This window comes from Haemorhous mexicanus, chromosome 18 (assembly GCF_027477595.1).
Source record: "Haemorhous mexicanus isolate bHaeMex1 chromosome 18, bHaeMex1.pri, whole genome shotgun sequence".
Lineage (NCBI taxonomy): Eukaryota > Metazoa > Chordata > Aves > Passeriformes > Fringillidae > Haemorhous > Haemorhous mexicanus.
Genome location: NC_082358.1, coordinates 13,860,508 through 13,878,897, shown reverse-complemented (window position 1 = coordinate 13,878,897; position 18,390 = coordinate 13,860,508). Strand labels below are relative to the sequence as shown.

General features: G+C 50.5%; 1 protein-coding gene across 1 annotated transcript; it reads right to left on the bottom strand.

The window, feature by feature from the left end:
- Positions 1-1,960: 1,960 nt before the first annotated feature.
- On the bottom strand, positions 1,961-13,945 carry LOC132335892 (1,25-dihydroxyvitamin D(3) 24-hydroxylase, mitochondrial). The gene is made up of 11 exons (XM_059862852.1): positions 13,766-13,945; positions 13,411-13,504; positions 12,660-12,756; positions 11,455-11,546; positions 10,425-10,536; positions 8,983-9,128; positions 7,133-7,299; positions 6,875-6,953; positions 5,659-5,853; positions 5,077-5,188; positions 1,961-3,081 (listed from the first exon to the last, which is right to left on the bottom strand). Exons 1-11 carry the CDS (start codon positions 13,918-13,920, stop codon positions 3,068-3,070), a joined length of 1,263 nt encoding a protein of 420 aa, XP_059718835.1. The 5' UTR covers positions 13,921-13,945; the 3' UTR covers positions 1,961-3,067.
- Between the last annotated feature and the right edge of the window lie 4,445 nt (positions 13,946-18,390).

Here is an 18,390-nt window from a genome sequence, read left to right as displayed (position 1 = left end):
TAAATATCCACCTGTGCTTTCCTGCCCGGGAGCAATCAGGGTTTCGAAACAGCTGCTAACGAGGCAGTCAAGGTCAGTTCAACGAGATAGCAGCTCTTCTCTCTGGGGGTTAAACCATCAGAAGGTGTGTGAGCAGCGAGGGATGGCTGGAACCCAGACAGCAGCCCTTCTCTGTGAGGGTTAAACCATCACAATGTGTGTGAGCAGCGAGGGATGGCTGGAACCCAGATGACAGCTCTTCTCTGTGAGGGTTAAACAATCAGAATGTGTGTGAGCAGGGAGAGAACCCAGTTAGCAGCACCTCTCTCTGAGGGTTAAACCATCACAATGTGTGTGAGCAGCGAGGGATGGCTGGAACCCAGACAGCAGCCCTTCTCTGTGAGGGTTAAACCATCACAATGTGTGTGAGCAGTGAGAGATGGCTGGAACCCAGATGATAGCTCTTCTCTCTCAGGGTTAAACCATCAGGACCTTGAAACCATCAGAACCTTGGTGAGCAGTGAGAGAACCCAGATAGCAACACCTCTCTCTCAGGGTTAAACCATCACAATGTGTGTGAACAGTGAGGGATGGCTGGAACAGGGATAGCAGCACCTCTCCTTCAGGGTTAAACCATCAGGACCTTGGTGAGCAGTGAGGGATGGCTGGAACCCAGACAGCAGCTCTTCTCTCTCAGGGTTAAACCATCAGAAGGTGTGTGAGCAGCGAGGGATGGCTGGAACCCAGACAGCAGCCCTTCTCTGTGAGGGTTAAACCATCACAATGTGTGTGAGCAGCGAGGGATGGCTGGAACCCAGATGACAGCTCTTCTCTCTCAGGGTTAAACCATCACAATGTGTGTGAGCAGTGAGAGAACCCAGTTAGCAGCACCTCTCTCTGAGGGTTAAACCATCACAATGTGTGTGAGCAGTGAGAGATGGCTGGAACCCAGATGACAGCTCTTCTCTCTCAGGGTTAAACCATCAGGACCTTGAAACCATCAGAACCTTGGTGAGCAGTGAGAGAACCCAGATAGCAACACCTCTCTCTCAGGGTTAAACCATCACAATGCATGTGAACAGTGAGGGATGGCTGGAACAGAGATAGCAGCACCTCTCCCTCAGGGTTAAACCATCAGGACCTTGGTGAGCAGTGAGGGATGGCTGGAACCCAGACAGCAGCTCTTCTCTCTCAGGGTTAAACCATCAGAAGGTGTGTGAGCAGTGAGGGATGGCTGGAACCCAGATGACAGCTCTTCTCTCTCAGGGTTAAACCATCAGGACCTTGGTGAGCAGTGAGGGATGGCTGGAACAGAGATAGCAGCACCTCTCTCTGAGGGTTAAACCATCACAATGTGTGTGAGCAGTGAGAGATGGCTGGAACAGAGATAACAGCTCTTCTCTCTGAGGGTTAAACCATCACAATGTGTGTGAGCATGAAGAGATGGCTGGAACCCAGTTAGCAGCCCTTCTCTCTCAGGGTTAAACCATCAGGACCTTGGTGAGCAGCGAGAGATGCCCAGACTGGAACAAACGTTTCTCTTTGCACTTCTTCCACACTGGCCCAGCTCCCTTGGCTCTAATGCAGTAATACTAATTTGTGATGCTGTAAAAGGAGGCTTTGTGGGGGTTTTGTCCCCGGATTTTGGGTGGATGCCCCACATGGACCCACACCTCAGCACGAGCTCCCTGGGGATTGATTTCCCATCCTCTTTGCTCCCAGGGTCACCCTCACCCTGCCAGGAATGGGGCTGAGGGATGGCTTTTTTAAAATATGCATGATTTCTACTGATTCTGCAAAAATCCCAGCTATTTTCAGCTTTCCTCAGAACTTTCTATGGATTTTATCTTGTTCTCATGACAGAAATGTGCCAATCCTGTCCCATTTCATGCCAGGCAGAAACGTGTTCAGACTGGGCCAAGGGGACAGAAGCCTCTCTTGCAAAGCTGCAAAGATTGAAAAATAAATAATGAAAGAGTAATTCTAGAGAAAAAAAATAGAACTCTTTATTTTCTTACAAAACAGCCCAGAAATATTCAGATAATTCACAAATTGTTTTACACATTGTTAAGGGGGTACATTTACATGTCTGAGCATAACAGGGGAGAACAAACAAATGAAAAACAAGAGACAGACCAACAAGTACTAAGAACTTGCAGCATTTTGACATGTAAAAAAATAAATTCAAGGTTACATGGAGAGATAAAGCTGTACTTGAAACTGCAAAAGTGTAAAACCAGTAATGATGACAGTCAAACCCAGTATTGCATGGAGTGACAATTTGAACCTTTAGATATTGCAGCCTCCACGAGAAATAGACCCCCTGGAAATGTTTAGGGCCCTCATTTTCTGTGGAATTGTCCTTGGAAGCCTAATTTTCTGTTCTTCATCTCCTGTAACTATCCTGTCAGGATCCTCATCATTCTGCAGAGGCAGCACCCAGGGGTTCCAGTGGTTCCATTTCTTTTCATGCAGTGAAAGACCACGAAGCTTTTACAGTAGGAGGGGGATAAAATGGGCTGTGCAGGAGCTGGAGGGATGGAAATCCACGGGAAGAGCAGAGGGTGTGCCAGGCACAAGCTCAAAGCAAAGCAATAAATCCTGCCAGGTGCATTTGTCCTTGTTTCCCTCCTACCCAGGCAGTGAAGAATGCCAAGGAAATGCATTTCTTTCATTATCCCAATTTCCCAGCCCTGTTTTAGCCTTTTCCAGACTCCCAACTCCCTTCCCTGACAATTTGAGAAGGACTGGGGCAGTTTCCTCTCCCACTGTGAGCTCCCAGGGCCAGTCCAGCCCTGACTGGTCCCAAACTGGAGGCAGTTCTCCCCAAACTGGGCTCCTGGTCCTGCTCAGTCCCTCAGCTGCACTAAATCCCTGGACTTCCACAGCTCTATGACAGCACTGGCATTTTTCCTCTCCTTTTAAGCGCATTTTTCCCAATAAAACAGTCTGGGAGCTTTTCCTGGTGCCATTCCTGGCCCGGCAGTGGTGCAAGGGATGTGGTGCAGTTCTCCCCTGGAGCCTCCAGAGCTTTGGCTCCCACAGCTGATGTCTCTCTTTCCAGAGGAGGCAGCAGCAGGGCTGTCCTTTATTTTTTGCAACCTGTATTGAGCAAAAAAAGAGAATCTTTGTAGGGATTATGTCAAAGCAAACAGCACTGAACAAACTCCAGTTAAAGGAGTGAATATTCAGATTATACTGTGAGATTTTTTTCCCTGTGGTGTTGGCTGGCAAAAAAATATCTTCCCCAGCACTGAAATGTCCTGGGTTTCTAATTGGAGGATTTCATTCTAGGTCAGAGACTTGTTTTCTCATTTTAGGCTGTTGCACAAGTTATTTTGTTAGCTTGTTGGTATAAGCTTGTGAGAGAGAAAATTTTACATTCAAAATATTTAAGTTGCAACACTGCATAACTGTTTGCAAATGGATTTTCCTTTGTCCTCCTGCCTCAAATGAAGTTTTGTTATCTAAACTCTGCAGTGAGCAGTTCCTTCACTAAGGCATCTTCTATTTAATCTGCAAATTGCTGCTCAAGATCAAGTGCTCTTCTCCAGGAAATATCTTCTGGGGCTGCAGTGGAGGAGTTCTAACAAACCCTGGCTGTCATTTCCTGCAGCACTGGCTGTCTGTTGATTTCCCCCTTTTTGAGCTGCATCACACACAGAAAACATGGATATAAAATTGACTCCAGAGCCACGAGCTGTGAGAAACACAGGGCATTTCCTGACAGAACACTGAACTGGGACAGCATTCACTGGTTAAAATAAACTCAGGATGGCTCTGGCCCTGTGAGAATGAAGAGCAGACAGACAACACCTTTTTACCCTCCCATTGGCACAGAAATCCCAGCCCAGGTGCCAGCAGAGCCTGCAGTGTGCAGGAGCACAGGAAAACAGTGTGGTTTCATGCACAAGCAGGACAAAGGTGTGTGTTTGTACCAAGGCAGCACACAGGTGTGTGTGTGCTCAGGCAGAGCCCAGGTGTGTCTGTGTGCCCAGGCAGGGCCCAGGTGTGTGTGTGTGTGTGTGTGCCCAGGTGTGTGTGTGTGCCCAGGTGTGTGTGTGTGTGCCCAGGCAGAGCCCAGGTGTGTGTGTGTGTGCCCAGGCAGAGCCCAGGTGTGTGTGTGTGTGTGCCCAGGCAGGGCCCAGGTGTGTGTGTGTGCCCCGGTGTGTTTGTGTGTGTGTCCAGGTGTGTGTGTGTGCCCAGGCAGAGCCCAGGTGTGTGTGTGTGTGCCCAGGCAGGGCCCAGGTGTGTGTGTGCGCCCAGGTGTGTGTGCCCAGGCAGGGCCCAGGTGTGTGTTTGTGCCCAGGTGTGTGTGCCCAGGCAGGGCCCAGGTGTGTGTTTGTGCCCAGGTGTGTGTGTGTGCCCAGGTGTGTGTGTGTGTGCCCAGGCAGGGCCCAGGTGTGTGTGTGTGCCCAGGCAGAGCCCAGGTGTGTGTTTGTGCCCAGGTGTGTGTGTGCCCAGGCAGGGCCCAGGTGTGTGTTTGTGCCCAGGTGTGTGTGTGTGCCCAGGTGTGTGTGTGTGTGCCCAGGCAGGGCCCAGGTGTGTGTGTGTGCCCAGGCAGAGCCCAGGTGTGTGTGTGTGTGTGTGTGCCCAGGTGTGTGTGTGTGCCCAGGCAGGGCCCAGGTGTGTGTGTGTGTGTGCCCAGGTGTGTGTGTGTGCCCAGGCAGGGCCCAGGTGCGTGTGTGTGTGTGCCCAGGTGTGTGTGTGTGCCCAGGCAGGGCCCAGGTGCGTGTGTGTGTGTGCCCAGGTGTGTGTGTGTGCCCAGGCAGGGCCCAGGTGTGTGTGTGTGTGCCCAGGTGTGTGTGTGTGCCCAGGCAGAGCCCAGGTGTGTGTGTGTGCCCAGGTGTGTGTGTGTGTGCCCAGGCAGGGCCCAGGTGTGTGTGTGTGCCCAGGTGTGTGTGTGTGCCCAGGCAGGGCCCAGGTGTGTGTGTGTGTGTGTGCCCAGGTGTGTGTGTGTGCCCAGGCAGGGCCCAGGTGTGTGTGTGTGTGTGCCCAGGTGTGTGTGTGTGCCCAGGCAGGGCCCAGGTGTGTGTGTGTGTGTGCCCAGGTGTGTGTGTGTGCCCAGGCAGGGCCCAGGTGTGTGTGTGTGCACACCTGCTCGTGGCTGGAGGGCGATGGGCAGTGCCCTGCCCGGGACGAGGATCCCCGAGTGCAGCGTCTCCAGCGGCGCCCGGTCCGTGGCCAGCACGCGGTACCTGCGGATCAGCTGCAGGGCACAGGCACAGCCGTCAGGGCAGGCACCCCCGGCAGGAACAGCCTGCTCTGCTGCTCCCTCAGAAGGCTGAGTGATAGCTCCATTCAGCCAGACAACCTTGCACTATCCCACAGCCACACCTTATCACGATATATGCACTCTATCGTCACCCTTTCAGTCACCACACAGCTTCCACCCCACTGGCCAATCCAAACAACCACCACCGTGCCCAAGTAAGAGCTCACTCTCAATAAACAATCTCCATAACACATTCCACATGTGCCAAACACGAGCAGTGAACAGAGGTAAGAATTGTTTCTCTTCTCTGAGCTTCCTCACTGCCTTCCCCAGGAGGAATCCTTGGGAAGGCTGTGCCTGCTGCTCTCTGTGAAGGGAGCTGCGGCCACCACCAGCGTGCTGGGCTCTGCCTGTGCTCAGCTGGAGCACAGACCCCCCCCCAGTTCCCTTTTTGGGGTGCTTACCCAGCAGAGGGCCAGGTGCAGCTGCAGCTCGGCCAGGCGGCGCCCCACGCACATCCTCCTGCCGACGCCGAAGGGCACGTGGGAGAAGGGATGGATGGAGCCCCTGCGCAGCCAGCGCTCGGGCCTGAACTCTGCCCAGCCCCTGAAATAGTCCTCGCTGCAGCCCAGGGCGTGGCTGTTGATCATCAGCACCGTCTGCAGCAGGGCAGGACAGAGGACAGGTCACAAAGCCACCCCCAGGGAGGCGGCTCCGTGGTGGGGAATCATGGCACGTGGCATAAATACACATCATTGTATTGGCTTCTGGCAGATATGAAAGTGGATTCTTATGTATGAGGTTAGAGTGACTTTGTTATAAAGTTTTTATTCCTGTTGTTAGTGAAGCTCAGACATAGTAGTGAAATAGCTGTGCTTGGTTAAAATTCCTACTTAAATACAATAACATCCAGTGAACCTATGAAGACACCTACTACAAATACGCCAACTATCAACTCTCACAGCTGAAAAGTGCAGACCAAAGCCCAAAAACTAAAAGGAATAAAATAAAAGTAATAAAAATAGGCTAAAAACCACAACCAAAGAATACGCACGCTCTAAAAGAGTAAAAGCAAACAAGAGCCATGCCAAACAGTTCTTAAAATAGGTAAAATAGTTTAAAGAAAAAGTTTACCATGCATGATTGTTTATGAATATGTAACAAATGAATGTAATAGAAATAGTAGATAAAAAGTGCTCCCAAAATAACAAGTGTACTCTTAGCTAAGTACCAAGATACACCCAACCATAACAACCTTTCCTCTGTAGTCCTTGTTTCCTATTGTCCTTTAATAAACTTTTAAAATTTTCACAAGAAAGGGAATGTGTTTTTCACAGCACAGCAGCTTCCTCAGGAGAGGTCAAGGAATTCCCAAAAAATCAATTAGAATGTAGAAAAGGTTGTGGTTTCCTCAAAGAATCGTGGGAAAATTTGAAAAAAAAAAGCTGGAATAGCACATCAAAATTCTTTCAGGCAAATATTTCTGTCTAAGTCCAACTGCAGCGCAGGCAGGTGTGGGTTTGTGTTTATGGGAATCCTTGGGGTGAATCCCTCATTCCTTGTCCTGGGGCTGGTACTTTGGCAAAGCCAGTTTGAAACTGAAATATGAACAAATTCTGTGGCTTAAAGGGCAATGAATAAATTAAAAACCATCCCAATAACCAGAATTAATTGCCTTACCCCTTTGGGCAGCATGTAATTTCCCAGAACCATTTCTGTGTCGATGGTGCGGGTGGTGAAAGGCACTGATGGGGTTAACCTGCAGGGGAAGAGAGCAATGGCCTAAATTCCCAGCAATTTCCCTTCTTCCATCTCTCATGTTCTCCCTCTAACAGCAAGATGAACAAAATTCTGTGTGCAGGAAAATTCTTTTCCTCCCTCGTACCAAGAAGCTGGTGAAACACTCGGTGATTGTTCTGAAGGATTTGGGGATTTTACCTCATGGATTCTTTCAGACAGGCTTTTAGGTAGGGCATGTTCCTCAGGCTCTCAGCACTCGGGCTCTTCTGAGCAGCCAGAACTCTCTGGATTTCCTGGAAAAGCTTCTGCTGGGCGTGTGGATTGCGGGAGAGGTTGTACAGAGCCCACAGCAAACTGTTGGCTGTCTGGAGCAAAGCACAAAGAAAGGTGAAGCTCTCCTTTTGTAGGCACAGAAGGAAGAATTTCCCCAAACCTCAAAGCAACATTTCTGCCTGGGCACAGCTTGATGGAATTTTGGCAGCCTGAGGGGTTATGAGCAGTCCCGGCTGTCCTGCAGAATTAAAAATCCGGGGAATTCAGGTCAAAATCCATTTGCACTTGGGCCTCTGAGGCCACTTCAGGATGAACTCACTTCCAGGTGTTCTGGTGGTCAGGTTGTGGAAGGAAGGGGGAACTGGGATGATTTGAAACCCTTGGAAAATCAGCTTTACCATCTCCGCCTCAGTGATCTGCAGCTAAGGAGGGAATTGGGGGAATGTAAACCCTAAGGAAGGAACTGGGGGGAGTTTGAACCCTTGGAAAATCAGCTTTACCATCTCTGTGTGGGGGATCTGCAGCTAAGGAAGGAACTGGGGAAAATTTAAAACCTAAGGAGGGAACTGGGGGGATTTAAACCCTGGGCACATCCTGGTACCGTCTCCAGGCTGGGGATCTGCAGCTAAGGAGGGAATTGAGGAGGATTTAAACCCTAAGGAGGGAACTGGAAGGAATTGGAACCATTGGAAAATCAGCTTTATCATATCCACCTCAGTGATCTGCAGCTAAGGATGGAATTGGGGGAATGTAAACCCTAAAGAGGGAACTGGGGGAATGTAAACCCTAAAGAGGGAACTGGGGGAATGTAAACCCTAAAGAGGGAACTGAGGGGAATTTAAACCCTAAGGAGGGAACTGGGGGGAATTTAAACCCTGAGCACATCATGGTTACCATCTTCATGCTGGGGATCTGCAGCTAAGGAAGGAACTGGGGAGGATTTAAACCCCAAGGAGGGAACTGGGGAGGATCTGAGCCCCAAGGAGGAAACTGGGGGGATTTAAACCCCAAGGAGGGAACTGGGGAGGATTGGACCCTAAGGAGGGAACTGGGAGGATTTGAAACCCCAAGGAGGGAACTGGGGGGATTTAAACCCTGGGCACATCCTGGTACCATCTCCAGGCTGGGGATCTGCAGCCCCAAGGAGGGAACTGGGGGGGTTTGAACCTCAAGGAGGGAACTGGGGGGGATTTAAACCCCAAGGAGAGAAATGGGGAGATTTAAACCCCAAGGAGGGAACTGGGGGGGATTTAAACCCCAAGGAGGGAACTGGGGAGGATTTAAACCCCAAGGAGGGAACTGGGGAGGATTTAAACCCCAAGGAGGGAACTGGGGAGGATTTAAACCCCAAGGAGGGAACTGGGGAGGATTTAAACCCCAAGGAGGGAACTGGGTGGGATTTAAACCCCAAGGAGGGAACTGGGGGGGTTTGAGCCCCAAGGAGGGAACTGGGGGGGTTTGAGCCCCAAAGAAGGAACTGGGGAGGATTTAAACCCCAAGGAGGGAACTGGGGGGGTTTGAGCCCCAAAGAAGGAACTGGGGAGGATTTAAACCCCAAGGAGGGAACTGGGGGAGGGTTTGAGCCCCAAGGAGAGAAATGGGGAGGATTTAAACCCCAAGGAGGGAACTGGGGGGATTTAAACCCCAAGGAGGGAACTGGGTGGGTTTGAGCCCCAAGGAGGGAACTGGGGGGATTTAAACCCCAAGGAGGGAGCCAGGGGAGGGTTGGACCCCGAGGAACTGGGGGGATCTGAGCCCTGGGCACACCCCAGTACCGTCTCCACGCCGGCGATCTGCAGCTCGGCGATGGCAGCGTACAGCTCCTTCCTGGACAGCTGTCCCCCCGAGTAGATGTCACACAGAAAATCCCCCTGCGGGTCGGCCGAGTGCTTCTGCAGCCGGCTGTCGATGGAGTGCTTGGCTGAGGAGGGCAGGGATGAGGGAAAATCACTCAGAATCCCAGGGAAACAGCAGCAAAGCCACGTTTCTCACCAGGGGTTAAGGAAGGGCCAAGCTGTGCTCTGTTTGCAAGCAGTGGGTAAACACTGAGGGTATTTCCAGTGAATAAAGAATGGTGCTGTCACTCTTCAAACGAGCTCTGTCCCAAAAATGGCTTTTCAGCAGAGGAGGAGCTCTTGGGAATTCTACTCTCTTGAATTAGGGGAGGAAACCAGTGGCACCTTGAGGGAAATGTTCAGCAAACAGAAACACGAGTGTGTAAAATTTATTACCTGGGGTTTTCAAAGGGGATCGAGGTGTTAAAAATCAAAGGGATTTAGCACCCAGAACCCCCGAGGGGAAATGTAAACCTTGGGTTTACCAGGGGAAGGCACAAAGAGATGCCAAATTTTGACAGGCTGGGGGTTTTTAAATAAAAAGAAACAGGTTTTGCTCGTGAGTATCCCAGCTATTAAAACCAGTTCCTCTAAGGAATTATTCATTTTAAGTGAAGGTGTCAAACTGGTTTTTCTGAGCAAAACTGGTTTAAAGTGTCTTTCCTGAAGCCCATAAACCAAGAAGCAATAAAATGAATGGCAGGATAAAAAGCCCTGGGACTCAAATACCCAAGGGAAATATTACAACCTTCCAAAAACTTTCTCAACTTTTAGTTATGTCTCTCACTGTTTAAATCAATGAAATTTTAAAACATTAAAAAATACAAACTTCATATCTGGAGTTTGAGTAATTTTTAAACTTGGAAGGTCAACTCATTTTAAATAGTCAAAAAATGTTGTCAAAAAGCCAAACTGCACCTTATTATTTAAATTACTTCTGGTTTAAGATTTACAACTATGCTACAAGTTGTTCAGAAAAGCTAGAATTTCTTTTTTTTTTAGCAAACAGGATTTTGCTGCATGCACAATTTTTGTTCCTCAAGAAAACGAGTCTTTGAGGGAAGTCCCTTTTCATTTATACCCTTGCCTTTGAAGAGATTATACATTTTTAATTTCCTTTTAGGACAGGCTAAAGTGGTGCCGTGACTCTGCTGGCTCCCAGAATCCTGGGATTTCCCTGGGAATTGGCTATTGCCCCACAGCCTGGGTGTTAGTCACCAAAAACTGCTCCCACATGGGAATAATCCCTGTTTAGGTGCAGCAAATGTGTTTTAATCTGTGCTGAGGGCAGGGATTAACAGCAGCAAGTATGAAAAAATCAATTCCAGCCAGGAGAAGACAGAGATAAAGGGAAAGGAGATAAATTGGGGTTAAATATTGACCTGTTTTAAATATATCATCCCAGGCTTTGGTGTGAGCTTGCCAGACTTTGGTGTTGAGCCCCTTGTGCAGCTCCACAGGGGTCACCATCATCACCCCGAAGGTGGCCATCATCTGTGGGGGAAAATCCCTCTTTAATCTCTTTTCATGCCTCTCCCTGCAGCCCCTGGACAACACCAGGCTGGGAAGCAGAGGGAGGTTTTCAGGAAGGCAAAATTCTGGTGGATTTTCCATCCTGGACAGAGAGGATGGCTCTCAGTCTACTGAGGGCATATCCAGGTAAAAATCAGGGGCAGCCAGGAGCCTCCTTGATTTCAGGCACCTGCTGGGGTGGGACAAGGCCTTTTTTGGCAGTGCCTCCCTCTCCCTTGACAAGAGATGAGCTAAAATCCCAGGCAGGGCTGGCTGCCTGTGAGTGATGCTGAAGTGAGGCAGGTTTGGCCCCCAGAGCCCCACCTCCCCTGTCACACTGATGGTGCAGACAGGTAAAAGTTGTCATTAAAAAACCTTCTAAAGCACGGATTAGCTTAGCTACCTCAGCTAAACCAACAGCAGCTTGCAAGTTGCTGTGTGTAACAGCTTGAGAAAGGAGAGTTCATTAACACAGCAATTAACTATTCCTGGGGAGAAAAACAAGTGTAATAACCAGGGGTCTGTCTCGTGAGAATCAGCGAAAAAAAAAACAAAATAAACAATTCAAGAATAGAGAGATTTGATGGACAAGTGAAATACCTTTTACTAACCAATAGGGTAATTGGCAAGAAAGCTATTAACCAATTAAAGTTGCACATGAGGTCTGGGAAAACTGCACAAAAATGTGAATAAAAAGGGGCTTTTCCTGCATGGAGAAACTGAGTCCTGTCTGCTTTATTACAACAGACTGAGGCATTGCATAAAGGAGGCAGAAATTCAGGGGTAGCTGGGCACCAGTTGGGTACAGCTGCTTTTTCCAGCTGACTCCTCTAAATTGCTGCCTCTCATTAACAGCAGGGGTAAAAATCCTCCACAGCCCCAGGAGAGCCCCTTCCATACCGTTTTTACAGCCTTGATGAAGTTCAGACTTTCTTCTTCTACATCCTGCTGCAGGAGGCCAAACCTCTTCCCATAGAGCACCAGGCAGATACCTGTGGTCAGGTATAATTAAATTTATGAACAAAAGGCCGTGTGGATGCATCGTTTATCATCAAGGAATGGCTTGGGTGAGCCTTCTGAAAGTGTTCCCTGGTGCAGACCTGGCAGAGCAGCACTTGTTCAGCACCTCCTGCCTGTTTGCCCCAGCCCCAGAGAGGGTTCCAGCCTGGGGCCCTGGCAGCAACATTTCTGCCCAAATGAGGGGTGCCACTGATCCCCTCAGGAGAGCAGAGCTGAGATTTGGCTCATATTTGGTGACTGTCCTGAAGAAAACTGAGTGGCAGGAGGACAGGGCTTGAGGAGGCATCTCCCACAGCACTGCCCACTCCTCCCCACAGCCCCAGAGCACTGCAGGCACTGGCAGCATCCCACTCTGCACCCTTTCCACTTGTCTTTTTTTCCCATTTCTTTTCAAACTGTCACTTCCTATTGCTCCCTTTCCAAAAGCAGCCATCACCACCGACAATGGAAAAAAATAAAACCACTTTGAGGAGCTCAGCCCAGAGGCTGCTGAGAGGAGCCAGCCAAGAGCAGCTGGGTCTGGCAGGGCTGGATCAGTCACTACACCCAGCCATCCTATTTTTGGGAGTCACTGAGCCACTTTCTGCCCTGTGTCATCCCTGGCACACTGCTCAGTGCGCTCTGAAAGGTTCCTGAGGATGAGGCTCTGTCTTGGTAACTCGTTCCAGCCCTTCTCAATCCCAGTGTAAACACTGGAAATGGGATTCTCCAGGCTTTGCCTGCAGCCAGCACTCTGTTATGGGAATATTTCATTGATCCTGCTGATAGTTAACAAATATCAGATGGACAAAAAAGGCTGTGTGCTGTCTGATCCCACTCTAGATAAATGAACCATAACTCCCCCCATTTTTTGATTTATAAATCATTGGAATGTTTGATTTTTTGTAAGCCATGCAGGTAGCTAGGCAGAAATTTATATTTGTGCTGATGAATTTTGCCCTGACAGTCCCTGGCTGTTCTGCAACTCTCTTTCCATGATATTATTGCTGAGAGGTTGGAAATAATCAGCCAACACATTCATCCTTGATGGTATTTTAACTGCAATGCCCTGGCAGGTGCACCACGCTCAGGCAAACCCAACTCACTTTCAAAAGACCATTTGTTGAATTCTGAATAGACATCTTCCATCCGGCCATTGTGGTCACAGATTTCATCTATTCTGTACATAAAGTCCTCCAGGACCTAAACGGTGGAGAAAAGAGAGAGAAAAGAAGGGAATAAAATGACATCAGCTAATAAAAATCCAGTGTAATTCAGCATTTCAACTGCCTTTTAAGCAGATAACAATCTTGCATGAGAGGAATCCTCTTGTTCCCTGTTCTTTGAACAAGATTCAACTTCCCCCTGTGTGAACCAGTGTTTGGATGTGACACAGCTCGGGTGCTTCCATGAACTGTGCTGCCCTCGCAGGGATGCAATCCCTCACTCCGGGAGCGTTTCACAACTGGGGATTAAGGTGTTTATCACAGATGCTCCTCAGCCTCCCTCGGGAGCACAGAGGTTAAGGACAGAGGTGTTCCCTGAGGAGCAGAAGAACGAAGGGGTAAAGGCAAGAACTACTGCATGCAGGAAAAGCAGGGAAAAGCTCTCTGCAGGAGCTGTGTCCTTATGGAATAATCCTGGTTTTCTGTGGGGACACTCTCATCTCCAGGTTTCTGCGTGGTCTCAGACCCTGGCAATCAGTTTGTACTCGTTATTCCCTGAATGTTCTGAGTCTGAACTCGTGGTTTATCGCTGTGGAGTAAACAAAGCTGTCCAGATAAATCGGATCTGCTTCAGCTCCCCAGGCTTGCAGGGGAGCGGGAGAGAGAGAAAGGATTTCTCAGAGCACGGTACCTCATTGATCGTCGTGTCCAGTTTCACAACTTCCTGGGGCTTCATCAATTTCTTCTGAAAGGCACTTCTTACCCTCTGCCAGTCCTTTCCCTCCCTGCATGAAACAACCACAGCGAGCTCGGAGAGCGAAAAGCTCCGAGAAGAATGAAAACAGAAAAACCCCAACCCCGCACTGCTGATGCTGCACCGCACCGACGGCACAACCGGGGCATCCTCGGGACGGGGACGAGCCCCAGCCACGCTCGGGGCGCAGCCCGGGACCCCCGGGACCCCCGGTCCCCGCGGAGCATCCCCCGGGCACCGGAACCCCCGCAGCCCCTCCGAGCACCTCCGGGATGCTGCGGGCACCACTCACAGGATGAGCAGCCCGTAGGCCTCGTCGCGATAGTCGCGATATGCTTTCCAGGGCTTGATCTCGAGGCGCTGGGGGCAGGCGCTCTCGCGGCGGTACAGAGCCTCCAGCAGGCAGGGCGCCGCGATGTGCACGGAGTCGAAGGCGCCCAGCTTCATGCGGAAAATCTTCCCGAACCTGCGGTGGTACTGAGCCTGGGGAGAGCGAGAAACCCGCCGTGAGTGCGGGGCGCTCCGCGGCGCAGCATCCTCATCCCATCCCCATCCTCATCCCCATCCCATCCCCATCCTCATCCCATCCCTGCCGCCTCACCAGGGTCTCGTGCTGCCTCTTGAGCCCCCCCTTCCAGAGCACGTCGGGCAGGCTGCCCATCAGCGGCCAGCTGGGCGGCCCGGGCAGCGTCTCCGCCGGCCGCAGCGCGCTCAGCGAGGACGCGGCGCGGCCGCAGGTGCGGGCGGGGAGCCGCCGGCGGACGAGGAGGAGGGGGAGGATGCTGCAGCCGCCCATGGCCAAGGTGCCGGCCTCCGGGCGCGCATAGGTGCATTTATAGCAGCCCGAGGTGCTGGACTTTCATCCGCGCCAATGGCAGCCCTGGGTGGGGTGAGGTGGGGCGGCTGCCCTGGCCCTGCCCGCGGAGCCCGCGGGGCAGGCGGGTCATGAAAGGGTTCAGGCGGGGCAGGGAAGGCACCGCGCCAGCGCCTCCGCCCGCCGGGATCCGGGGGCGCGCGGGTCGGACCCGCTGGGATCCGAGGATGCGCGGGTCGGACCCGCTGGGATGCGGGGATGAGCAGAGCAGTCCCGCTGGGATGCGGGGATGCGCGGAGCAGTCCCGCTGGGATCCGGGGATGCGCGGGTCGGACCGGCTGGGATGCGGGGATGCGCGGGTCGGACCCGCTGGGATGCGGGGATGCGCGGATCAGACCCGCTGGGATGCGGGGATGCGCGGGTCGGTCCCGCTGGGATGCGGGGATGAGCAGAGCAGTCCCGCTGGGATGCGGGGATGTGCGGAGCAGTCCCGCTGGGATGCGGGGATGTGCGGAGCAGTCCCGCTGGGATGCGGGGATGTGCGGGTCGGACCCGCTGGGATGCGGGGATGTGCGGAGCAGTCCCGCTGTGAGCGCGGGGATGCGCGGGTCGGTCCCCGGAGGAGGGGACGCAGCGGTGGCCACGCCGCAGGCAGCGGCTCCGCTCCTTGCCCGGCGTTCGTGCGAGCGGTCTCGTAGCGCTCTCTCTCTTTTTTCTTTTTTTTTTTCTTTCTTTTTTCAATTTGTATTTTTGTCCGAACACCCGCGTGAGAGGGGAGGGCTGTGGTGTTCTTCCTGCAGAGCGCAGAGTAGCTCAGTTTTCCCGCAGCATTTGCACTTTAAAAAGACAGAATAAGAAAATGCAGGGAGCTGAGGAGCGAGAAGTTTTGGGGTGTGAACTGCCCTTACCCTCTCTGGTTGAGTATGCAGAAAAGGTCATATGGGCATCATGGGGGAAGGCCAAACTCCCCTCACTGTGAGTGTTGTTAGCTATTAAATCCTGACAAAAATGAATGAATCCCAGTCTTTTAATCAGAAACTGCACAGGAAAGCTCGATATGTTGAGGCTGAGAGGAGCAAGGACAGGTAAAGGTGGGAGAGAAGAGAAGAGAAGAGAAGAGAAGAGAAAAGAAGAGAAGAGAAGAGAAGAGAAGAGAAGAGAAGAGAAGAGAAGAGAAGAGAAGAGAAGAGAAGAGAAGAGAAGAGAAGAGAAGAGAAGAGAAGAGAAGAGAAGAGAAGAGAAGAGAAGAGAAGAGAAGAGAAGAGAAGAGAAGAGAAGAGAAGAGAAGAGAAGAGAAGAGAAGAGAAGAGAAGAGAAGAGAAGAGAAGAGAAGAGAAGAGAGAAGTTGGATCCTGCTTCAAGACAGAGCTACCTGTAATCCAGAGGATTTCCAGGAAAGCCAGCTTGGCTACAATGGGGATTTGATTTTCTTGCACCCCACACTACCTTTTCCCTTCTTTCCCAAGTGCCTTTTGTGACTCAGCTCTAATCCCCTTCATGTGAGGGTTTGGCAGAAGCAGAGTGTGCAGACACCCTGGTGTGTTGGACAGAGCATGATCAGAAGATGGATCTGACACATAAATAAACACGTCTCAAAGTCAAATTAATTACAATGCAAAGACCAAGGCAGCAGTGATCAGCAGAGAGAAAATGTACAAAAGAAAAGAAAATACACTGCAGAATTTTTCTGGGAGTTCTGTTCATCCTTCCCAAGTGATTTTCTGCAATGGAATCATCCTCTGTGGGCCACAAGGCCAGAGCACTTCCCAGGCAGGCTTTAAAGTTAAACTTGGTTCAAAGATTTTTAATTTTTTTTGGGGGGGGGGAACACCACAATCACAAATTCTGTGATTTGTCTGCTTTGAAGCACTGCTACTGAAACACATCTCCCTGCCCTTGCAGGCAGCTCAGGCTCCGCTCAGTGACGAGTTCTGAGAAACCAGACAAGAAGAGACAATTTGTGCACTCTGCCTAGTTAAGGAATGAGAATGAACTCATTTGAAGGGTCACAGCTTCGTGCCTGTGAAACGATGTCTTTGAAGAGTCTGCAACAGGCAAGTCAAGACTAAACTGGGCACAGGTCAAATTTTCCGTGTTCTTCACAGCTACAGGGAGGAAACCACCCTGTTAATGTGAAATCCTCTCTCTCTGAAGCTGTTGTTGAATGACAGAATGGAAAGGGCTGTGTTTCACTCCCGTGGCTGAGATGGAAGTCCCTGGCAGGGGAGTTGGAGTGTTGGGAGCTGGGACAGAAAATGATTCCTCAGTTCCTGCTCAAGTGCAAGTCCAAGGGTGTTTGCAGCCTCCCCTTCTTCCCTCCTTTTTAAGAGATCTCAAACCCAAGCTTTAATTTTCAGTTGTGACCTTTAGAACATACCAAGGGTTATCTTGATGCCTCAGGTTTTAGCTTTTCTATGTTTCAGGTTCTGTGCTGCTTTGGTGTGAGGGTCTGGGTTCATATTTTGGGATGGTGAGCTCTGTGCACAGAGCAGGGAGACAAAACAATTCCTGCTCCAGCTGGGCACCAAGGACAAATGAGCCAAATCTCAGCCCAGGAGCACAAACCCCGTGGGCTGGAGAGAGAAAAACAAGCAGGGTGGGAGTGCCTGGGCTAAAGCTGGGCTGGGACAATGAACTGCAAGGTGCAAATGGAGCAGAGCTGATCCCAGGGAGAGACCCCGTGCCCGGCCGTGCATTTTGGGGCCATTTTGGGTCATCTTGGGTTCATTTTGGGGCCATTTTGGTTCATCTTGGGTTCATTTTGGGTTCATTTTGGGTCATCTTGGGTTCATTTTGGGTTCATTTTGGGTCATCTTGGGTTCATTTTGGGGCCATTTTGGGTCATCTTGGGTGCAGCCCTGGCTGGGCTCTGGTGTTGCCCAAGGTAGATCCATGCAGGAGATCCTTTCAATAAATCTCTGCTTTATTCTTTATCTCCATCCAGCCTCTGCTCTAGCTCAGCCTGCACAAGGCATCAGTCCCTGGAGGAAAGCTGGACCAGTTCATTGTTCTTGAGCTGAGTTTTGGGTGCATCCCTCCACTGAGGCACCTGAACTGTGAGGGTGCCACCACCATCCCACAGGTGTCCATCCACAAGACTTCCCAATATTTTCCAATATAACAGCAAATGACAGCTGGGAGTGGGAAATGAAAATCCCTCTTCTCTTCTCCAGTATGGCAAGGAGGATTTTTGGGTCAAAGTCCAGGAAATAGCAGAAGATCAAAACTAAAGAGCTGGTTTTTCTGTGCTTCTCTTTTGCTCCTGGTTTGATTTCTGCTCTCTTGGGTATCAGGAGAGAATATTCCTTGAAAAACCATGTGCCAGTGGGATGCTTCTGTGGGAGATCTGCTGTGCAGGTGCACACAGCTGACTCAGATTTTTTCAGCACTAAATATTTAATTAGTCCACGTTGTGGAGGTGCTTTCTGAGCTGATTCAATTTCTGATCATACTTTTTGGGAAATAATTGTAACATATTTGACTAAAGGCTGGAAATCCCATCAAACTCAGAGCTCCTGCCCTGGGTTTCAGAGGCTGAGGTGGGATTGAGAAGCTCATTAAAAACAACTCCTGAATTCCCAGATCAAAACCTTGGAGCTCATGGAAAGTGACCTGGGTGATTTTCATGCAGTTCACTTCAAAGACATCAAATATCACCAAAATAACTCCTCAGTGGGAAAGCTTTGTGCTGGGGGTGGATTTTCTCTCTTGATGCCTGTAACTCCAGGAGGTTTGCTCTGTGACACATTACACAACTCCTGTCTGCTGGCCTCTGCTCTTTCTCCTGGTTGGGAAAAGCTTTTTGCTAATTTGGCCTTAAAATTTTTGTGGAATCTCTGAGTTTTCTAAATTAATACAAAGTGCTGAAGTGCCACAGGAGGAGATTAACAGGGAGAGTGTCACAGGAAGGTATTTCACAATGTGGGGAAGGCAAATGGATTGCAACTTGTGAGCTCTGCTTGTTATTGCAGGGTTTGGTTGTGTTTGTTTATACACCTTTAATTCCCTGTTAATCCTTTTAATTCTCTTTCCAGTTGAGGATCTTTGAGTTTTGTAAATATTGATGGGAAAGTACAGTGATTCCCATTCTCCAGAAGAGAAAC